This window comes from Podarcis melisellensis, assembly GCF_964234715.1.
Source record: "Podarcis melisellensis genome assembly, chromosome: 8".
NCBI lineage: Eukaryota > Metazoa > Chordata > Lepidosauria > Squamata > Lacertidae > Podarcis > Podarcis melisellensis.
This window is the reverse complement of record NC_138540.1, coordinates 11,502,631-11,521,590: the sequence shown is the minus strand read 5'-3', so window position 1 is coordinate 11,521,590 and position 18,960 is coordinate 11,502,631. Positions and strand designations below refer to the sequence as shown.

The following is an 18,960-nucleotide window of genomic DNA, read 5'->3' as shown; positions in this document are numbered from 1 at the left end:
CTTCCACAGAGCCTGCTGGTGCGTTGTGTCTCGAGCAGCACACGTTTATCTCCTTAGTGAAACTGTGGTTTCTTACACTTGTTTTTGTTCTGTTTTTTTTAAACAGAATTTGTACTCTCTGGGCATAAAATTTGCAGGGAAATAAGTAAAATACAGAAAAACAAAATAAAGGCCTACCAATGCCTCAAGCCACATGATTCTCAACCTAGAGCAGTCCCTTTCGCCCCTTTTTATTGTCTCTCTTACAAGATGCCTTGTTGCGGGGAAGGGTGAAAACGCCTCTAAATTTGGTGTTGTAACCGTATCTATTCTCCCTGCCCCTAGTTGCATTTGTTTGCTGGGACTGACGTTTCTGTCCTGTGGATGAGGCTCTTATTTTGGTTTTGTTTTGTTTTTTTGTTCTTACAGGTGGTGTTTGACCGCTTAAAAGGCATGGCTCTCGTTATCTACAATGAAATTGAATATGCACAAGCTGCTGTAAAAGAGACCAAGGGGAGGAAAATCGGTGGGAATAAAATTAAGGTCTGCAAAATTAAGTTCCTAAAGATTAGTAGTAATGATAATAAACAATAGTAAATAATAGGCCAGGCAGGGGAATTGCTTAATGACACAATGTTTTGCCAAAGTTTTTCTAAGATTGATTATTGTCACCCCCTCTGCCGAGTGTAGCTGTGCGGGCATCTCCAACTGCTGCTTGCAGCCTTTCCCTTCCTGTCATTTGCTTTGCTCAGTTCTTCTCCTTTCCTAAGTTCTTTGGCTGCTGGACCTTGTGCCGCTAACATCTCTGCAGCTGTAGAATTTCCTTGGCCCTCTTGGCTCACTGCATCCTTCCCAAGGAGAGATCACCTTGAGCGCAGGAGTCTTGCCTTGTGTACATGGATGTGCCTGGTGTGTTGACCTCCTGGCCTGTGCCATTTGGGGCATAGTAAAGGCATGTGCTGTGTCCCATGGTGCTTTTTCCGAGATGGAGATAAGTTCTACGTCAGAGGAAAGATGTGGTCCTTGTGGTGCATTGGGCACTGTCCAGGACGGCCTTTGAAATGTCGTCTCCTCTTGTCTTGCTTGGTTATCTTCTTCCAAATAAGACATTCTACCTGGTGTCAGGGGTGTGGGTGGGTGCTTGCACACACTCAGTAGGATAGCCCTCCCCAACCTACTGCCCTCCCAGTGTTTTGGACCACAACTCACATCGGCCCCAGCCAGCAGGAAGGCACCATATATATATATATATTGGGGGGGGGGAGGTAGGCGGGGCAGGGGACTGCACGAAGAGGTGAACACCTTAAAGGTGCATTGTAAAGGATGAATTTAACATTGAGCCTCCTGTGTGTTAGTTCTATAGCTTGTGTGGCTTCAGTGAGTTTGATGTCTGCCTGTCCTGTTGCTGTGATTACAGAATGTCTTCCGGTGCATCCGTCTTAAACCTTTTAATTACTGGCCTTTGATTAAAATTAGCCGTTTGGGTTTTTTGACATTGTAACAGGTGTTTGAGGATTGTTTATTCAACTTCCTGAGAGAGGGATTTATTGAATCTAATTTATAGAGTTGGAAGGGACCCTTGCAATGCAGGAACCTCAGCTAAAGCATCCATGACAGATGGCCACCCAACCTCTGCTTAAAAACCTCCAAGGGAGGAGGCTGTTCCACTGTTGAACAGCTCCTACTGTCAGATCTCAATCTCCTTTTTTGTGACTTGAAGCCATTGGTAGGAGTCCTACCTTCCAGAGCAGGAAAAAACAAGCTTCCATTTGACAACGATTTAGATATTTGAAGATTGCCATCATATCTCCTCTCAGTCTCCTCTTTTCCATGCTAAACATACCTAGCTCCTTCAACCGTTTCTCATATAAGGCTTGGCTTCTAGACCCTTGATCATCCTAGTTGCCCTCCTCTGCACACGTTCCAGCTTGTCAACATTCTTCTTAAATTGTGGCACCCAGAACTGGACACAGTATTCCAGGGTTGGTCTGACCAAGGCAGAATAGAGTGGTACTATTACTTCCCTGTGACGCAGGTGGTGCTGTGGTCTAAACCACTGAGCCTCTTGGGCTTGCTGATCAGAAGGTCGGCAGTTCGAATCCCCGTGACGGGGTGAGCTCCCGTTGCTCGGTCCCTGCTCCTGCCAACCTAGCAGTTCGAAAGCATGGCAAAAAGTGCAATTAGATAAATAGGTACCGCTCTGGAGGGAAGGTAAACGGCGTTTCTGTGCGCTGCTCTGGTTTCGCCAGAAGCGGATTAGTCATGCTGGCCACATGACCCGGAAAAACTGAGCGCCACAACCCCAGAGTCATTCGCAACTGGACTTAATTGTCAGGGGTCCTTTACCTTTTTATTACTTCCCTTGATCTAAACACATCTGTTGATGCAGCCTTTTTTGCTGCTGTATCATACTGTTGCCTCATGTTAAGCTTGTGGTCCACCAAGATCCCTCAGGTCACTCAGGTGTCCCCCATCCTATATCTGTGCATCTGGTTCTTCTGTCTAAGTGCAGAACCTTACATTTATCCCTATTGAAATTCTTTTTGTTAGCTTGCACCCAGTTCTCCAATCTGTCATTTTGAATTTTGATTCTGTCTTCTGTGGCATTAGCTACTGCTCCCAGTTTTCTGTCATCTGCGAATTTGATGAGCATCGCCTCAATTCCTTCATCCAAGTCGTTGAACAACAGGCCCAGGAGAGAACCCTGCGGCACCCCACTTGTCACTTTTTCCCAGGATGACGAAAAACTCTTTGGGTTCAGTCAGTCAACCAGCTACAAATCCACCTTGTTCAACCCACATTCTACCGGCTTCCTCGCAAGAATATTGGGGGGGGGGGGGTTAGTCAAAAGCCTTACTGAAATCAAGATACACTATGTCCACAGCATTTCTCTGATCCACCAAGTTTGTAATTCCATCAAAAAAAGAAATCAGGTTGTTCTGGCATGACATATTTTTGAGAAACCCATGCTAGCATCCTTTTCTAAATGACTGACTGTTGAATTATCTGTTCTAGGACCTTCCCTGGTATTGATGTCAAGTTCACCAGTTGGTAGTTACCCGGGTCTTCCTTTCCCCCCTTTCTAAGGAAGGAGACAACATTTGCCCACCTCCAGTCTGTAGGGACCTCACCTGTTCTCCAAGATTTCTCAGATCATAGACAAAGGCTCTGAAATTACATCCACAACCTCCTTTAGTACCCTTGGATGCAGCTCATCAGGCCCTGGAGATTTGAATTCATTTAAAGTAACTCGGTGTTCCCTAATACCTCTTTTCCTATCTTGGGATGCAGCTCCCTTCTTACATCATTTATTCTGTTATCACCAGGTTCGGCATCACTTTCCTTTTGGGTGACAACAGAGGCAAAGTAGGTGTTGAGTTGTTCCACCTTTTCTCTTGTCTTCTCCAAGGAGAGGATCCGCCACTTCCTTGTTCTTCTTACTTTGGACATAGCCAAATAAACCTTTTTAATTATTTCTAACCTTCCTTGCAAGCCTAAGTTCATTCTGAGCTTTAGCCAGCCTGACTTTCCCCCTGCAACTGTTGGAATCACACCCAGTAGTTCCTTAAGCTTTTTGAAAATTGGCCTTTTTAAAATCCAGAGTGTGTGTCCGACTACACAGTTTTCCCTTGCCTCTGTATCATGAAAGCCAGAAGAACATGATCACTTTCTCCCAAGTTTCTTTGTACTTCCACTTTGTTGATCAGTTCCTCTTGATGATCCCCTTGATGCTTCTTCCACCTTCTGGGGAATTAAATTGTCGGAGAGGCAATGGAGGAATTTGTTGGACCTTGCATTCTTGGCAGAGTTAAGAGTCTCAACAGATATAATGGAAATTAAAGTTCCTCTCTTCCTCTTTGGTCTATTCCTTTTGAACAGGTTATACCCTACAATTCCTACATTCCAGTCATGAGTCTCAAGCCACCAGTTTTCAGTAATGCCTACCAGGTCATATTTGCTATCCTGTGCTAAAAGCTGCAATTCATCTTGCTTGTTTCCCATACTCTGTGCATTTGGGGATTTAGTATCTGTGGATTTAGTATTCTGGCTTGCTGTTTAAGATTGACCAGAGGCATTTTAATTGTAGTTCTTGGGAAAAGCTACAGTAACAGCAAGAACAAGAACAACGTCTCACTAGTTATACATGCATTCATAATTAGCTCGTGATCCTTTTGACTAAAATCATACAGAAAAATCACTCTCATATTAACATGTTGAAGGTTATCAGTGGCTAAATGCACCCTGTCTTCCCCACCTTCCTTATGATATTCTCAGATGTATCTGGCCATTGCTGAATTGGCCCAGCATGGTTGCTGTTCTTTTTTCATAATGTGTATGGCATTATGATACTTCCATACCCACATCTAAGCTGTGAAGTAGCATATTCTATTAAAACTAGCTTCTACATTAAAACCCACCAGCAAGCAAAGTTCTCCTCATCTGATGGTTTAATGGGGCGGGGGCACTTTTAATCATGTCACAGATCTGCTCTCCTTTCCCTGTGTCTTAAATGCAGATGATGAACTGTTTTTCATAACTGAGTGTTATTGAGAGTAACGTGCCTTTAAAAATTCTTGTTTTTCAGGTGGATTTTGCAAACCGTGAAAGCCAGTTGTCATTCTATCAATCTATGGAGAAAACGGGTCAAGATATCAGAGACTTCTATGAAATGCTGGCAGAAAGAAGGCAAGTGTCCCTGATGTCTTTACAGCAGCCCAAAATGGGTCTCTGGAGGTTGGGAGGATCTACCCAGCAATTCATAATTCAGGTTTTTTGGCATTTTCCTGCCGTCATTTTAATTCTTTTTGGCTTTTTTATTTTTACAATGGATATCCAAAATACCATTGTGAGTTGGGGAAGGGGTTAGCAGCCAGTAGCAATTCTGTTTAAATGACTGCAGCTCATAACCAAGAGGGGGACATTTTGAGGGAGAGGCCCAGAGTCCTGTTTCACGGTGTACATTGGACCAAGAGACATGGATGATGAGGGAGCTGCTGCAGTGACCTGCAACACCTGTGGCATGTTGGCCTTCCTTCCTGAGAATGTGCAGAATTGCACCTGCAACGGATATCGCCCAGCCCTGCCAGACACATTCCATATATAGCAAGGGACTACGAGATTCTGGGCTGGAAGCAGAAGGGCCTTAGAGCAGAAGTGTGTTTTTTCCATCACTCATTCCTGCTGAAGGTCATGGCTTAGGAAAAGCCTCTGAAGCCTCTCTTAGCAGTGGGACGTGGGGTGGGGGCTATTGAACTGAAGGATCAGCTGCCTGCTTAGAAAATAGCTGTTCTTTTTGTCTTTTGATTGAACCTGTAGCTACAGTAGTCGAGCTGTATATGGTGGTCTTGATCTGGGGAGAAGCTGACTTTTTTATGTTCCTGGGTTTGGCAGGGATGAAAGGAGAGGATCTTACGACTATGCTGCTGACCGTACCTACTATGAGGCTGTTCGCACCCCAGGAACATATCCAGAAGATCCTCGGAGAGAATATCCAGCCCGTAGCAGGGAGTTTTATGCTGACTGGGATCCCTACCAAGCAGAGTATTACGACCCACGGTATTACGACGACCCACGGGAATACAGAGATTACAGGGGTGACCCTTACGAGCAAGACATAAGAGAGTATAGTTACAGGCAACGGGAGCGGGAGCGATTTGAATCAGACCGGGACCGGGACCATGAAAGGAGGCCCATTGAAAGGAGCCAAAGCCCAGCTCACTCCCGACGGCCCCAAAGCCCTGGAGCATCTCCGTCCCAATCAGAGAGGCTGCAGAGCGATTCTGAGCGAAGGATCTACAGCCGGTCCTCGGAGCGGAGCGGCAGCTGCAGCTCCCTCTCCCCACCCCGCTATGACAAGCTGGACAAAGCCCGCCTCGAGCGCTACACAAAAAGCGAGAAGCCCGAAAAAGAGCGGGCCTTTGAGCAAGAGAGAACGGACAAAGACAAGCGCCTGCTAAGGAAGGAGAAACCAGAAAAACTTGAAAAGGATAAAGCGGAGAAGCAGAAACGGAGGGCCAAAAATCATTCTCCCAGCTCTCAGTCGTCGGAAACAGACCCAGAAACCGAACGGGAGCCCACCCCTGAGAAGGTCAAAGGCAGCAGCAAAGGGAGTCGGGAGAGAGCAGATAAAGAAGGAGCTGCGAAGAACCGTCTGGAGCTGATGCCATGTGTCGTGTTAACACGAGTCAAGGAAAAGGAAGGGAAAGTAATCGAACAGCCTGCTTTGGAAAAGCTGCGTGGGAAGCAAGAAAACGACACGCTCAAGTCTCCTTTGCTTGAACAAAAAATGCAGATTTCTCAGGCAGACCAAACCAAGTCAGAGCAGCTGAAACTTGAACCCGCCCGAGTGAAAGTGCCAAAAGAGAAGGTGCTTGCCAGTCACATCGAAGTGGTCGAAAAGGATGCAAAGCTGAAGCCTAAGAAGCACCTGAAGGCAGAGATGCCTAGTGAAGTGACTAACCCAGTAGATCTAGAAAAGCTGGAAGCTCGCAAAAGACGCTTTGCGGATGCAAACCTCAAGCCAGATAAGCAAAAAATGGACTTTAAAAGGAGTAGTCAGGAGGAGGAGGAAGCGCGTGTGGTTTTGAAAAAGCAGATTGAGTTAACAAGTAGTGAATCTGAGAGAAAGCCCTTGAGGAAAGAGACTCTTAAAAGGGAATCCAAGAAAACCAAGCTGGAAAGGCTTGCCTCAGTGACCAGCCCCAAAGAAGCTCAAGAGCCAGCCAGTATTTCTCTGGGGATTGGTTTACGGCCCAGTTTAGAGCTGCAGGCTAGGCTGGGGGAGCTACTTGAGGAACCTGGGGAAGCCCCTGAGATCCCTGTAAGGAAGGTCAACTCCATCAAATTGCAGCACAAGCATACACAGCTGTTAGATGACCAAGGAACTGAGCGAGAGGACACATGGAAAACCTACTGCAGTCTTCCCGAAGAAGTGCCCGACCACAAGCTAGCTCAAGAGAAGCCTCCATCATCTGATATTGAGGAGAAGATTCCCATTGACATTGATCACACACAGAGTTATCGGAAGCAAATGGAGCTGAGTCGCAGGTTGAAGCAGCAAATGGAAATGGAAATTGCAAAGCACGAGAAGTTTGGCAGCCCAAAGAAAGATCTTGATGAGTATGAGAGGCGTAGCCTGGTGCATGAAGTGGGGAAACCCCCGCAAGATGTGACAGACGACTCCCCTCCCAGCAAGCGGAAGAAATCCTCTGACGCTTTCGACTTTGAAATTAGCACAAAGAGAGAGAGAAACTACAGGAGCTCTCGGCAGGTGAGCGAAGACTCCGAAAGGACGGCCTGTTCCCCTAGCCTCAGGCCCTTCCCTTTCCATGAGGATGAGGAGATGCTGGAGTCCCCCAGGCTGGTGCCTGTGAAAGAAACCAAAGAGTCACCTAAAATGGATGAAAAGGGTCCTCCATATTCTAATGTGGCTGTAAGGGAGGATTCTTTGAAATTTAACCCCTACGACTCCAGTCGAAGAGAGCAGATGGTAGAAATGGCTAAAATAAAATTATCTTCTGTGAGTTGTGAGGAGGAATTGAACCGATGGGAGTCCCAAGTGAAGCAAGAGCCTGGGAGGGTGGACATCACCTTCCCAAGCAGCATCGTCAAGAGAGATGGCATAAGGAAGCGGTCAATACGGGATCTGGAGCCAGGAGAGGTGCCTTCGGACTCTGACGATGACGGTGATAATAAAGCCCATTCTCCAAAAACCCCTTCGTTGCTGGAGAGCTCCAGGTTGTCTTTTTTATTACGGGACAGGGAAGAGAAACTTCGTGATCGAGAGGAGAGGCTGCCAACCTCTTTGGAAAGGAACAAGTTTTATTCCTTTGCATTGGACAAGACAATCACTCCCGACACAAAGGCCTTGCTTGAGAGAGCCAAATCTCTCTCATCCTCCAGAGAAGAGAACTGGTCTTTCCTTGATTGGGACTCGAGATTTGCTAATTTTAGGAACAATAAGGACAAAGAGAAAGTGGATTCTGCCCCAAGGCCTATCCCCTCGTGGTATATGAAAAAGAAGAAAATCCGAACCGATTCTGAAGGGAAGCTGGATGATAAGAAGGAAGACCACAAGGAGGATGAGCAAGAGAGGCAGGAGCTCTTTGCCTCGCGCTTCCTGCACAGCTCCATCTTTGAGCAGGACTCGAAGCGCCTGCAACACTTGGAAAGGAAAGACGAAGACCTTGACTTCCTCTCTGGTAGATTGTACGGCCGGCAGGCATCCCTGGATGGGAACATTGGCATGTCAGACTTTGTGCCAGAGCCAGTGGTTCTCTTCCACAGCAGGTTTGTGGAGCTCACAAGAATGCAACAAAAAGAAAAGGAGAAAGACCAGAAGCCCAAAGAAGCAGAAAAGCAGGAGGAGAAGGAGAGTCAGCCCAAAAGCCCAGAAGCAGCTGCGCCTGAGGACAAAGTGGCAGAGCATAAGCATCTGCTTTCAGTTGGGCCATTTCCAGCTGCTCTTGCACTCCAAGAACCAGGGCCAGCCATGCCGGAAAAGGTCACGAACGAGAAGTTGCCGGTCATTGCGCCCTCTTTGAGAGAAGAGAAGCCTCTGCCTGAACTTGGTCCTGTGGCTGAAGAACCAAAGCCTCTTCCAGAACTCCTTGCTGCTGTCAAAACTGAACCACCTGAGCATATGGAAGCACCGCCAGGAATAGACAGCAACAAGGACCCTGCTCTTTCTGCAGCAACTCCTCCTGAGGAAGACTCGGTAACCCTAGTGCACCCTTCCTATTTGGACACAAAGCCACCCACGCCCGGATCTTCCTTCTCTCAAGCGGACATCTGCACAGATCCAGAACCTGAAATAATCCCACCACCACCACCACCACTCAAACCAGCAGCAAGGTCCGAGGAACTGCCTGAGCTGAAAGAAGAAAATGTTTCACCATCTCTGAACTCTGAGGCTGGTGCAGGGCAGAAAGCAGAGCCAGCTGTGGAGGTCCTGCCTCCAGTCTCCGACACGGAGATGGAAGCCGAACCGCTTGTTGTCATCAAAGACAAGAAGCCGAACAAGAATAAACGTTCCAAAAACCCTGTCCAGACTTCGGTTGCAAACGTTGCAGAGAAGCCTGTCACAAGGAAGAGTGAAAGGATTGACCGCGAGAAACTTAAAAGGTCGGGCTCTCCCCGCGGGGAAGCACTGAAGGTGGAAACAGAGAAGGTTTCGAGAAACGCTGCTAAATCTCCAAGCGCTGCACCAGAGCCGGAAAACCCAGAGCCTAGCTTGCCAGTGGGCAGGACAAGGCGCAGGAATGTGCGGTCAGTTTATGCCACCACAGGGGACCACGAAGGCCCATCGCCTATGAAGGATACTCTGGAGGTCACCAGATCTACCAGGAAAAGGGTTGAAAGGGAGCCACCAGACTCTGCCTTGACTCCAACCCCTCCAAGAAGAGGCAGGCCTCCCAAATCCCGTCGCAAGCCGGAGGAGGAAGTCTCTCCCGTGAAGGCTGAACCAGCCCACCAAGAGGTAGAAGAAGCAGAATCGAAAGAGATGGTGGAAGTCCCGAAACCCGTGGAGGGGTGGAGGTCACCCCGATCCCAGAAGCTGGCACACAGCCACTCTCCAGCAGCCAGCACTCCTCAAGCCAAGAAAGGGGGGAAGAACGAGTCGAAGGCTGAGAATTTGGTGGAGCCAGAAGAGCTCCCTGACCTCTCTGGCCAAGGCTCGAATGGAAGTGAAAACGGTAACAAACCCAAGGTGGAGAAAGAGCCTCTTCTGAGTGACCAGAAGCGAGAGAGGAAAGATGTCGAGCTGGAGAAAAATGTCCCCGAAGCCTGCACCATTGAGATTGTGGAAAGAAAGCCTGTCTCTGAGAGAACTCCAAAGTCCAAACGTGGAAGATCCAGGAACGTCAAGGCCGTCGATAAAGCCTCCTTGATGAAGAGCTTGAAAAGCGTTGAAATCCGGCTTAATGTGGATGAAGTCAAAGGTGCTTTGCGGCCCAGCGAAGAGGACACGGAGCCTGTGCCGGCATCGTCCCCCAAGAACAAAAGTCCCCGGAAGGAAGACAAATTGTCACCCCATTTCATAAAGACAGAGGCAGAAGACCCCTTCCAGGAAGCAGAGAAAGATCTGGCTTGTGACCCGACACAGTCTCCTGAAGCAGACCAGCTGGCCAAGCAGATCGAATTGGAGCAGGCCGTGGAGAACATTGCAAAGCTCACCGAAAGCCAGACGATTGCAGCCTACAAGGAACAGGCGGCTGAAGTGTCAGATGTTCGCCCGGAGGAAGACGGGGACAAGCCTGCTCACCAGGCCAGCGAAACAGAACTCGCGGCTGCCATTGGCTCCATCATCTATGACATCTCTGGAGAGGCCGAAAGTTTCCCTGCTCCGCCAACATATCCTACCGAATCTGAATCGGAAATGCCCGCAGAACCGTTGGTGCTGCCACCCGCACGAGAAGAGATGGAGCCTGAAACTGATCAAGCCGTGAGCAATATCTTGGAGTCAGAAGCCACTACAGTTGAGCCGCCTGCCCCACCAGGCCCTGGCACTACCCCAGAGGCAGACTCTGCCAAAGAGGCGGAGGTGAGTGTGAGCGAATCCTCCAATTCGGCACAAGAAGCAGAAACCTTGCAAGAGGCCGACATGGCTCGGAAGGAACGGGGCCGCCAGAAAACGACCCGGCCGAGGCGCAAGCGGAGCACAAGCAAGAAAGGGGATACAGCAGCAGAACCGAGGACTGTTGAGCCCGAACGAGTACAAAGCAAATCTCCAGTGGCCAACGAGGTTAAAGGGAAGTCAGAAGGAGCCTCGAAAGAAGAGAGTCAAGAGAAAAGCTCTCCTCTGGCTTCCCAGCCGGGTCCCCCTGATGCCAGCAAGGCTGCACCCCTGGAGGGAGCTTCTCCAGAACCTCCTGTGGCAGACAGCACCCCCCTGCCCAAAACAGTGGACCTGCTCTCTCTGTCGGTTCCTGTTGAAGAGGTGAGCCAGAGCGCCTTCAAACTACAGCCGGGGGCTGACAGTGCTCCAGTGACTCCTCCACCAGGCACCCCCAATACACCTTTGCCAGCAGCAGCCCCATCTTCAGCTGCAGCAAAGCCTGTCTCCGCTGGGTCTGCCCCCCTTCACTCCAGCACAGCAAAGGTGACTGAGTGGATTGTGAAGCATGAGGAGGCCCGGGCCCGCTCCACCCCACCGCCGGCTCTCCCCCCTGACACAAAGGCATCGGATATAGACACAAATTCCAGCACTCTGAGGAAAATATTGATGGAGCCCAAGTACGTCTGTGCAACCAGCGTGGCATCAACAACGCATGTCACGACTGCCATAGCCGAGCCTGTGAGTTCACCTCGTTTGGTAGAGGAAGATCCTCCACACCCTCCGGCAGAGGTTGTCCGGCCTGGATCAGAAGACAAGCCAGCTGTCCCAGCCATGAATGCTTTGGAGCCGCCAGTTGCAGAGGCCCCAGTTTTCACCGAGAAAGAGAAGGTCATCACTGTCATTGCTCCCAAGGCCACTTCTGTGATAAGCAGGATGCCCCACAGCATTGACCTCGAGGAAACCCCGCGGATAACTCTGGTGAAGCAAACGCCCCAGACGTGCCTAGTCAACGCCCTCTCGCCAAAATACAAGCAGAGGCCAAGTACCAATGACAACAGCCGGTTCCATCCGGGATCCATGTCCGTCATTGAAGATCGGCCGGTGGAGACAGGGTCCAGCCCCGGTCTTCGCGTCAACACATCAGAAGGCATCGTGCTCCTGAGCTATTCCCAGCAGAAGACAGAAGGCCAGCAGCGGATCACAGCAAAGATCAGCCAGATCCCCCCAGCAAGTGCAGTTGACATTGAATTCCAGCAGTCGGTGTCCAAGTCCCAGATCAAGCAAGAGCCTCTTGGCCCCTCTCAGCCAATCCCAAAGGGCTCTCAGACGCCAACGGGGTACGGGAGTGTCTCAGCCCCATCGTCCCTTGTGCTGGGAGCTCAGCAGTACAGCCCTTCCCCTGTACTTTCCTCCATTAAGCAGGAACGGGGCAGCCTGGAAAAATCGGAGCCCTTGCACCTCTCTGTCCAGGCGCCCACTTCTCAGTCGGGGCCAGTCAAAGTCCTTTCCCAGTCTGCCAACACTCCATCCATCCTCGTCCACAACCAGATGGTGCTCCCACAGAGCATTGCTTCTTCCACCAACAAAAAGCTTCCAGACCCAGGTGCCCTGAAAGTGGAGACCAAGACTCTTCAGCCGTCGAGCTTGAGCCCCGGGGTTGGGCCTCATCACCCCTCCTTGTCTAGCAAGATTCACCCAGAGGCCAATCATGTGAGTGCAGGGCCCAGCACCCCAGCAGAGCGGGTGGTGTCTCACTTGGGGGTCACAAAGCAGGAGCCCCTCTCTCCACGGACAAGCGGGCACTCTCCGTCTCCCTTCCCAAGGGCTTGTCATCCGGGCGGCCCTTCTTCCCCAGCCCTGTCTGGGAACAACTCCATGCTAGGGATCCAGGGGTCTCCTTGCCCTGGGATCCCGGTGCCTCAATACATCTCCAGCATGCACCCCGAGCAGTCTGTGATCATGCCCCCCCACAGCGTCACCCAGACGGTCTCCCTGGGGCACCTCTCGCAAGGGGAGGTCAGGATGAACACCCCTCCTCTGCCAGGAATGCCTTACAGCATCCGTCCTGAAGCGCTTCACTCCCCGAGGGCGGCTCTGCAGCCGCAGCGGTCCAGCACGCCGCAGCCAGCCCCCATCCGAGAGATCGTCATGCCACCTCTGTCTTCCCAGCATTCCTCGGAAGAGGAGATGCACTACCACCACACGGTGTGCCGCGGGTCCGCCCCCGTGCAGTCGGACGTGCTCGTCATGCAGCCAGACTACCGCTTGCACCCCTCCGGCATTCGGCTCGACCAGTACAACGTGCCCCGGGATGTGCGGATGATGATGCACCCGCACATGGCTGCAGTGGGAGGCGACCACCACCCAGAGACCCGGCAGTCCCGCACGCCAGAAGGGAGGTCTGTGAAGACGCCCCCTGCCACAAAGACTCTCCCGTCAGGCAAAGAGGCACCCAAGGCCTCTGATGTCAAGATGGCTCACTCCCCCCACAGTGAGGCCCGCCTCCTCAGCGGCCAGCTGCCAGGACTGCCTCTGACGCAACCAGTTGTCGTCCCTCACGGCGTGCAGATCATGCACCCGGGGGGCACCTCCTTCCACGATTACAGGACGGTCTACGGGGACATGAGGAGCTACCACCCAGCGGCTCAGCTAGGTCATCCTCAGTTTTCCGGGGCATCGCCAATCGGGCTGCCTTCTCGGAGTATGACCCCCTCTCAGGTAAGCCAAAAGCACTGGGATCAGTAGGTGGGATGCTTCTGTGTCTTGTACCAACTTGGAGACTAGTAGCATTTAGGATGGCATCATAAGCTTTTGTGGACCAGGTTCCATGTCTCCAGGTGTCATAGTAATTGATAAAAATGCAGCCTGCAAAATTCAGTTGGGGCTGAAATGTGTGCAAAAAAGAAAATCTTGTTCATGCGAGCTACTTATGCCATCATGAAGCGGGTTCTTCTTTAACTGAGGTCCCTGATGTTGGCTGTGGGAACCACAGCACCTTCAAACTCCTCTCGTGGTGCGTGCTAAGGTTCCCGTGTCTCGTGTGTGTGTTGGGGGGGGGGTTGTCTGCTGTGTTTTTATTTTGAGGTGTGTGGAATTTTCCCCATCTAGTTGTTTTGGGGGCGGGGAAGTATTCTGAGCATCACCCTTCTTTCTTCTGTGAGATCGGTATTTTGTGGTACCCACAACAGTATCAAAAGTGCCCCTGGGCCCCAAAAGGTTAGGGGTCCCTGTGTTGCAAGACTGGCTGTTTTGTTTACTGCAAGAGACTCAGGTGGGAATTGGCTCCTCTTCTTTAACGTGCCCAGAATCAGATTCCTTCCTCTCCGCAGCCTGGGAGTTGCTCTGCCTTCCCGTCTGCCTTGGGAGTAGGGTGTGCATCTTCCAGGCTGCCTGAGGCAAGGAAGTGAAATGCCACCAGCAAGTCCCTCCTTTTGTCTTCCGTTCCCACCCCTCCTCCCAGCTTCCAAGCCTGCTCTTGGCTTGTGTATAAAAACATTTTGGGATTGATGCAGCTGGGACGTGTGTGGCAAGTTCTTGCATGGCTGGGAGGCATGTACCTCAGAAGGAAGTGGAATTTGAGGCACAGGGTAGCAGGTCACAGGGAGTGTTTTTGGGGTCCTACAGTGGTCCTTAATTTGTAGCTGTGGGGCAACAGATTTGGGGGCTTGGAAACCAGGGTCCTGGAAACCAGAGAAGGCTGCTCTGGAAACCAGAACCACTGCCATAGAGGCAGGTTATGGCTGAGCATGCAGACATCCTTGAGGAGGAGCCATTGTTGGGAAACCCTAGGGATAGAAGCCACAAGTTTTTTTAAATCTAGAATGATAAACCTGCACCAGTTTGCTTTTCTGGGGAGAGGGTGTGGTGGTGTTTCTGAGAACTTTGGAGTGCTGCTCCTTTGCTGCCTGCCAGAGCCCTCTTTCAGAGCACAGGCACAAGGAAGGCAGGACCAGACCAGTGTTTCCTCCTCTTCCAAAGCGCCCTCATTTTGTCTTTGCGCCTCTCAGGGTCTGCCAGAAGGGGAACACACCCACCCCAGCCAGCCAGCTCATAGCAAGACACCCCAGCACACCCAGGAGCCCAAGGGAGCCCAGGCGGCAGGACCAGACCCCACTCACCACCCAGTGGCTGTCAACCGGCACGTCCAGCAGATCGACCCCCACTTGCACCTTCAGCGCAGCCAGGCGGATGCAGGCCAGACCTCCTACCCGTCTCCCGTTGCTATCTCTGTCAAACAGGAACTCCCATCCCCACATCAGGCCCCAGTGCAGAAGCCGGCGCTCTTTATCCCAACCACCTCTGGGCCTGGGGCTCCTCCGGGGCTGCCCCTCTCCCGGCCCGAGCCCCAGTCGGTGCTCAAGCAAGACCTTGCACCTCATCCTGTTTCCCAGAGACCGGTGGACATGGTCCAGCTGCTGACCGTAAGTTTTCTGTGCTGGCTTTTGATTGAATTATTGTTGGTAGGAGGTTGGGGAGGGGTGCAGATGGCGGGGGGAGGCCTGGTGATGAACACTCAGTTGGGAAAGGGGGTGCAAGTAGGAAGCAAGGGGCTGGTTGAGAAGGAGGAGGGTTCTGAGTGGGCCACAGAGGCTGGGCTCTGGCAGTGAGGCGCTCGCCAATCTTGCACCTAGTTGTTGAAACCTCCAGGGGTGGGGAATCCTGTCGGTCCAAGGGCCGCATTCTCTTCCAGGCAACTTCCTGGGGGCCGCATGTCACCAATGGGCAGGTCCAGAGGCAAATGTGAATGGGACAAGGATACATTTCAGCTGGGCAAAAACATGATGGGTTTGGGGGGGTACATTTGGTGGCTGGGCCTGAGGTCGCCCCCTCCAACTCTGCCCTGCTTCCTTGCAGTTATTCCATGGCTTTCGCCATTCACACTGAAGTGTTCTCTCTCTTCCCCCCCTCTCCCCCCCCCCCATTTGCAGAAATACCCCATTGTCTGGCAGGGGCTCCTGGCCTTGAAGAACGACACGGCGGCCGTCCAGCTGCACTTTGTCTCTGGCAATAACGTCCTGGCACACCGCTCCCTGCCAGCCCCAGAAGGGGGACCTCCCCTGAGGATTGCTCAGCGCATGAGGCTGGAAGCGTCGCAGTTGGAGGGTGTGGCGCGCAGGATGATGGTAAATGGCTGGAGCAAGTGGCACCTTCCAAGGAGGGTCTCGCGCCCGCTGAATCTGCTTGGCACGTCTGCCTTGGATTCCAGCTGCTCAAAGCCTCTGTGAGACCAGGCTTCAGAGGCCTGTTCAATCTGCAGCAGAATTGCACATTGCAGGACTGAGCATGGCTGCGTCCTGTGGGGAAAGCAGGGGTTGTTCATCAGTGCACATGAAATTACCTGTCGGGGGTTGATGGATGTGCTTTTGCAGGTGCCTGGAGTATATGGCGCCGGGTCCTTGGGAATGCAGGGGTGGGGCAGCAAAGCACGTGCACCTGAGATGCGCTCTTCAGGGGTCTTTCCTGCCTTCCAGGTGGAGAGCGACTATTGCCTGCTGCTGGCCTTGCCTTGTGGACGAGACCAAGAGGATGTTGTGAACCAGACGGAGTCGCTCAAGGCAGCCTTCATTAGCTACCTGCAAGCCAAGCAAGCCGCTGGCATCATCAACGTTCCCAACCCCGGCTCCAACCAGGTATGGGGAAGGGAGAGAAAGATGGGCTCGTTTCCTTCCCCATAATGTGTTTAAATGCGAGGACTTATTTAGCTGTTGTCAGAATGCAGTGCCTGAGCATATGCAGAACACATTTCCCTCACCACTGTGTGAACTTAATGAGACATACCCACCACATCTCTCCCGCTCCCCAACTTTGCTTTGTTCTTTTGGGGATGTCACAGCTGAACTTGTGAGGCAGCAGCAAGGTGGAGCCTGTTGAGTTCGAATCACAGGAGCTCAGGCCTTTCAGCGCAAGCGGCTGAGGGTCTGCCCTTTTGTGCTCCTGCTTGGGGCGAGTGTGTTGGCCATTGAAAGCTTGTGTGGTCACCTTTTCCCTCTCCTTTGTGTTTTCTCTATTCCAGCCTGCCTACGTCCTACAGATCTTCCCACCCTGTGAGTTCTCCGAGAGTCACCTCTCCCGCCTGGCCCCAGACCTCCTCGCCAGTATCTCAAACATCTCTCCTCACCTGATGATTGTCATTGCATCGGTCTGAGTGGCTTACAGTTACGGACTTCTTTCTCCAAGGCCCTACAGCAAAAACAGAGAGACAGTGAATGACGAAGGAAGGGAGGATGGACGGAAGGGATTGGACCCTCCTGCCCAAAACTCTGGCTTTGTAGTGGCCGCCATTCTACCTTGTATGTTTACATATTGCTCTGGTGAAGACGGACACCTGAGGCACTTCAATGAGGCAGACTGGTCCTGGGAGCTGGTGCCTCCTTGTGGGGGAAATGAAAGGAAGGCTATTTTTTTTAACTTACGAAATAACTTAAAAACAAAAAAAGGAGGAGTAACCAGAACTGCCTTTGCACTAAATCAGTGACTTTGGACCTTTGCACAGTTAAAGATTTGTTGTGGCGTTCAGGGTGGATGTCTTGATACACGCACGAACTTGCGTTGTGGACTCAGAAAACGCAGGACCTGGGAACTTCCGGCTCCAGTCTGCGGGTCAAGGAGCATTTCACGATGTGTCTCCCCACTCCTTCTCCCGGATGACCCCGCGCGCTGCCCCCCTCCCCCAATGCTGCAGTTGCCTCCTCTTCCTCCTCCATCATCTGGGATGTACAGTTTACACTGAAGCAAAGCAAAACACAAAAGGGAGAGAACTATTTTCCTTCCTGGTGGGATATGCAGGACTCTGTGGGTGTGTGTACATAGAAATATATATATATATATATAATATATATATATATATAAATATATAATACTGACTTTAAAAAGAAATCTGATCCCCACAACATACTTTTTTTTAATCTGTGCCAAAAAAATGTGTTTTCAGAGAAAATCTTATTTTCATACTCAGACTTTGTATTTGTCACTCATTTGTAAGTGTGCTTCATTTAGACATTGCCGCCTCCTCCCCGCCTCTCCCTGTTCCTTCACATGTGGAAGTGTTATACACTTGTACAGACTTTTTATCTCCTCCTCCTCCTGTCCTTGTCGTCCTAACAATTAATTTATGGAAATGTTTTCTCAGCGCCGTTTTGTTTTGTGTGTCCATTGGATTACAAACTTTATTAAAAAATACAAGACATTCCAGTCTTTGGTGTGCTGTGTGCAGCTGACGGGGGAACTGCAGTTTATTTATTGTACTACTTTCAACCTTTTTGCCTTCTGCTAGCTTGATTCTCACCTGCTACTTGCACTTGGATCTGGTACTTTAAAATTTTATACCCACTAGCACCCTTAACCCTAAAATGCCAGGTATCTAATTTCAGGCAGGCAGGCAGAGCCAGCTTTTGCCTGTCACGGGAGATGGAACCCACGGCGGGTGAGTGTCTCAGCATTTTCTGTCAGTCACTTGAATGTGTATGTAGAAGAAAAAGACTGGGGTGGGGTTTGAGGATGTTTCCTCTTCGTTCTTGTGGATTACAGTGGGGCCTTTAGTGCAGTTTAGTCTGGATCCAACCCTACAAAAAAACAATGCCCTTTAAAAAAATGGAATTACATGAGGTTCTGCAAATATAGCATATATTTGCTTCAGGGCGAGTTACCATATTTTTTGCTCTATAAGACTCACTTTTTCCCTCCTAAAAAGTAAAGGGAAATGTGTGTGCGTCTTATGGAGCGAATGCAGGCTGCACAGCTATCACAGAAGCCAGAACAGCAAGAGGGATTGCTGCTTTCACTGCGCAGCAAACCCTCTTGCTGTTCTAGCTTCTGAGATTCAGAATATTTTTTTTCTTGTTTTCCTCCTCCAAAAACTAGGTGCGTCTTGTGGTCTGGTGCGTCTTATGGAGCAAAAAATACGGTAACTCCTTATTATCATTTCTGGAGTGTGTCTGAGCAGAAATGTGGGTGTTGTTACCTTACATGGTTTGAGGCCATGCGAGAGAGCCCGGTTCCAAAATGAAGCGCCCCATCCACACAACCCCCCCCCCCGGCTCATGGAGAGAGCAGCAGCAGCAGCAGATGTACAAGGAGAAACCATTTTGTCAGCCGGGGGGGTGCTGGGGTTCAATCTCCAGCTTCAGAAATAAATAAATGAGGCTGGTAAAGTTGTTTTAATTCTCTTCTTCCCTAGCTGGAGCATCTTTCTCTATCTACCCTGCCACCTGCACCTGCCAAAATATTGACCAAATGCAGCAGAGGAGAATCTCTAGGAAACCCAACACTGATGAGCTGCCATTTTTCACCAACCAGCTGCCTCATTTCTCAACCTCGTCGAACAATTTGACAACCAGAAAACATTTTGACTACAGTGCTAAGGGATTGTTAAACAGGCTGCTGAGACAATACCCAACAAACCAGTGTGCATTTTGAATCAGACA

General features: G+C 50.7%; 1 protein-coding gene across 4 annotated transcripts in view; it reads left to right on the top strand.

Annotated features, from left to right (window-relative positions):
- SPEN (spen family transcriptional repressor) overlaps window positions 1–17,723 on the top strand; it is a 69,065-nt gene extending 51,342 nt beyond the window's left edge. For 2 of the 4 annotated variants that reach the window (XM_081923084.1, XM_081923086.1), the window contains exons 9-15: window positions 409–522; window positions 4,565–4,665; window positions 5,371–13,255; window positions 14,545–14,958; window positions 15,466–15,660; window positions 16,009–16,167; window positions 16,551–17,723. In XM_081923084.1, coding sequence (XP_081779210.1) covers window positions 409–522; window positions 4,565–4,665; window positions 5,371–13,255; window positions 14,545–14,958; window positions 15,466–15,660; window positions 16,009–16,167; window positions 16,551–16,682 — 9,000 coding nt within the window. In that variant the 3' untranslated portion in view covers window positions 16,683–17,723. The remainder of the gene's footprint in view (window positions 1–408; window positions 523–4,564; window positions 4,666–5,370; window positions 13,256–14,544; window positions 14,959–15,465; window positions 15,661–16,008; window positions 16,168–16,550) is intronic. The other 2 variants (XM_081923087.1, XM_081923085.1) reach the window with 1 other exon arrangement.
- The last annotated feature ends 1,237 nt before the right edge of the window (window positions 17,724–18,960 follow it).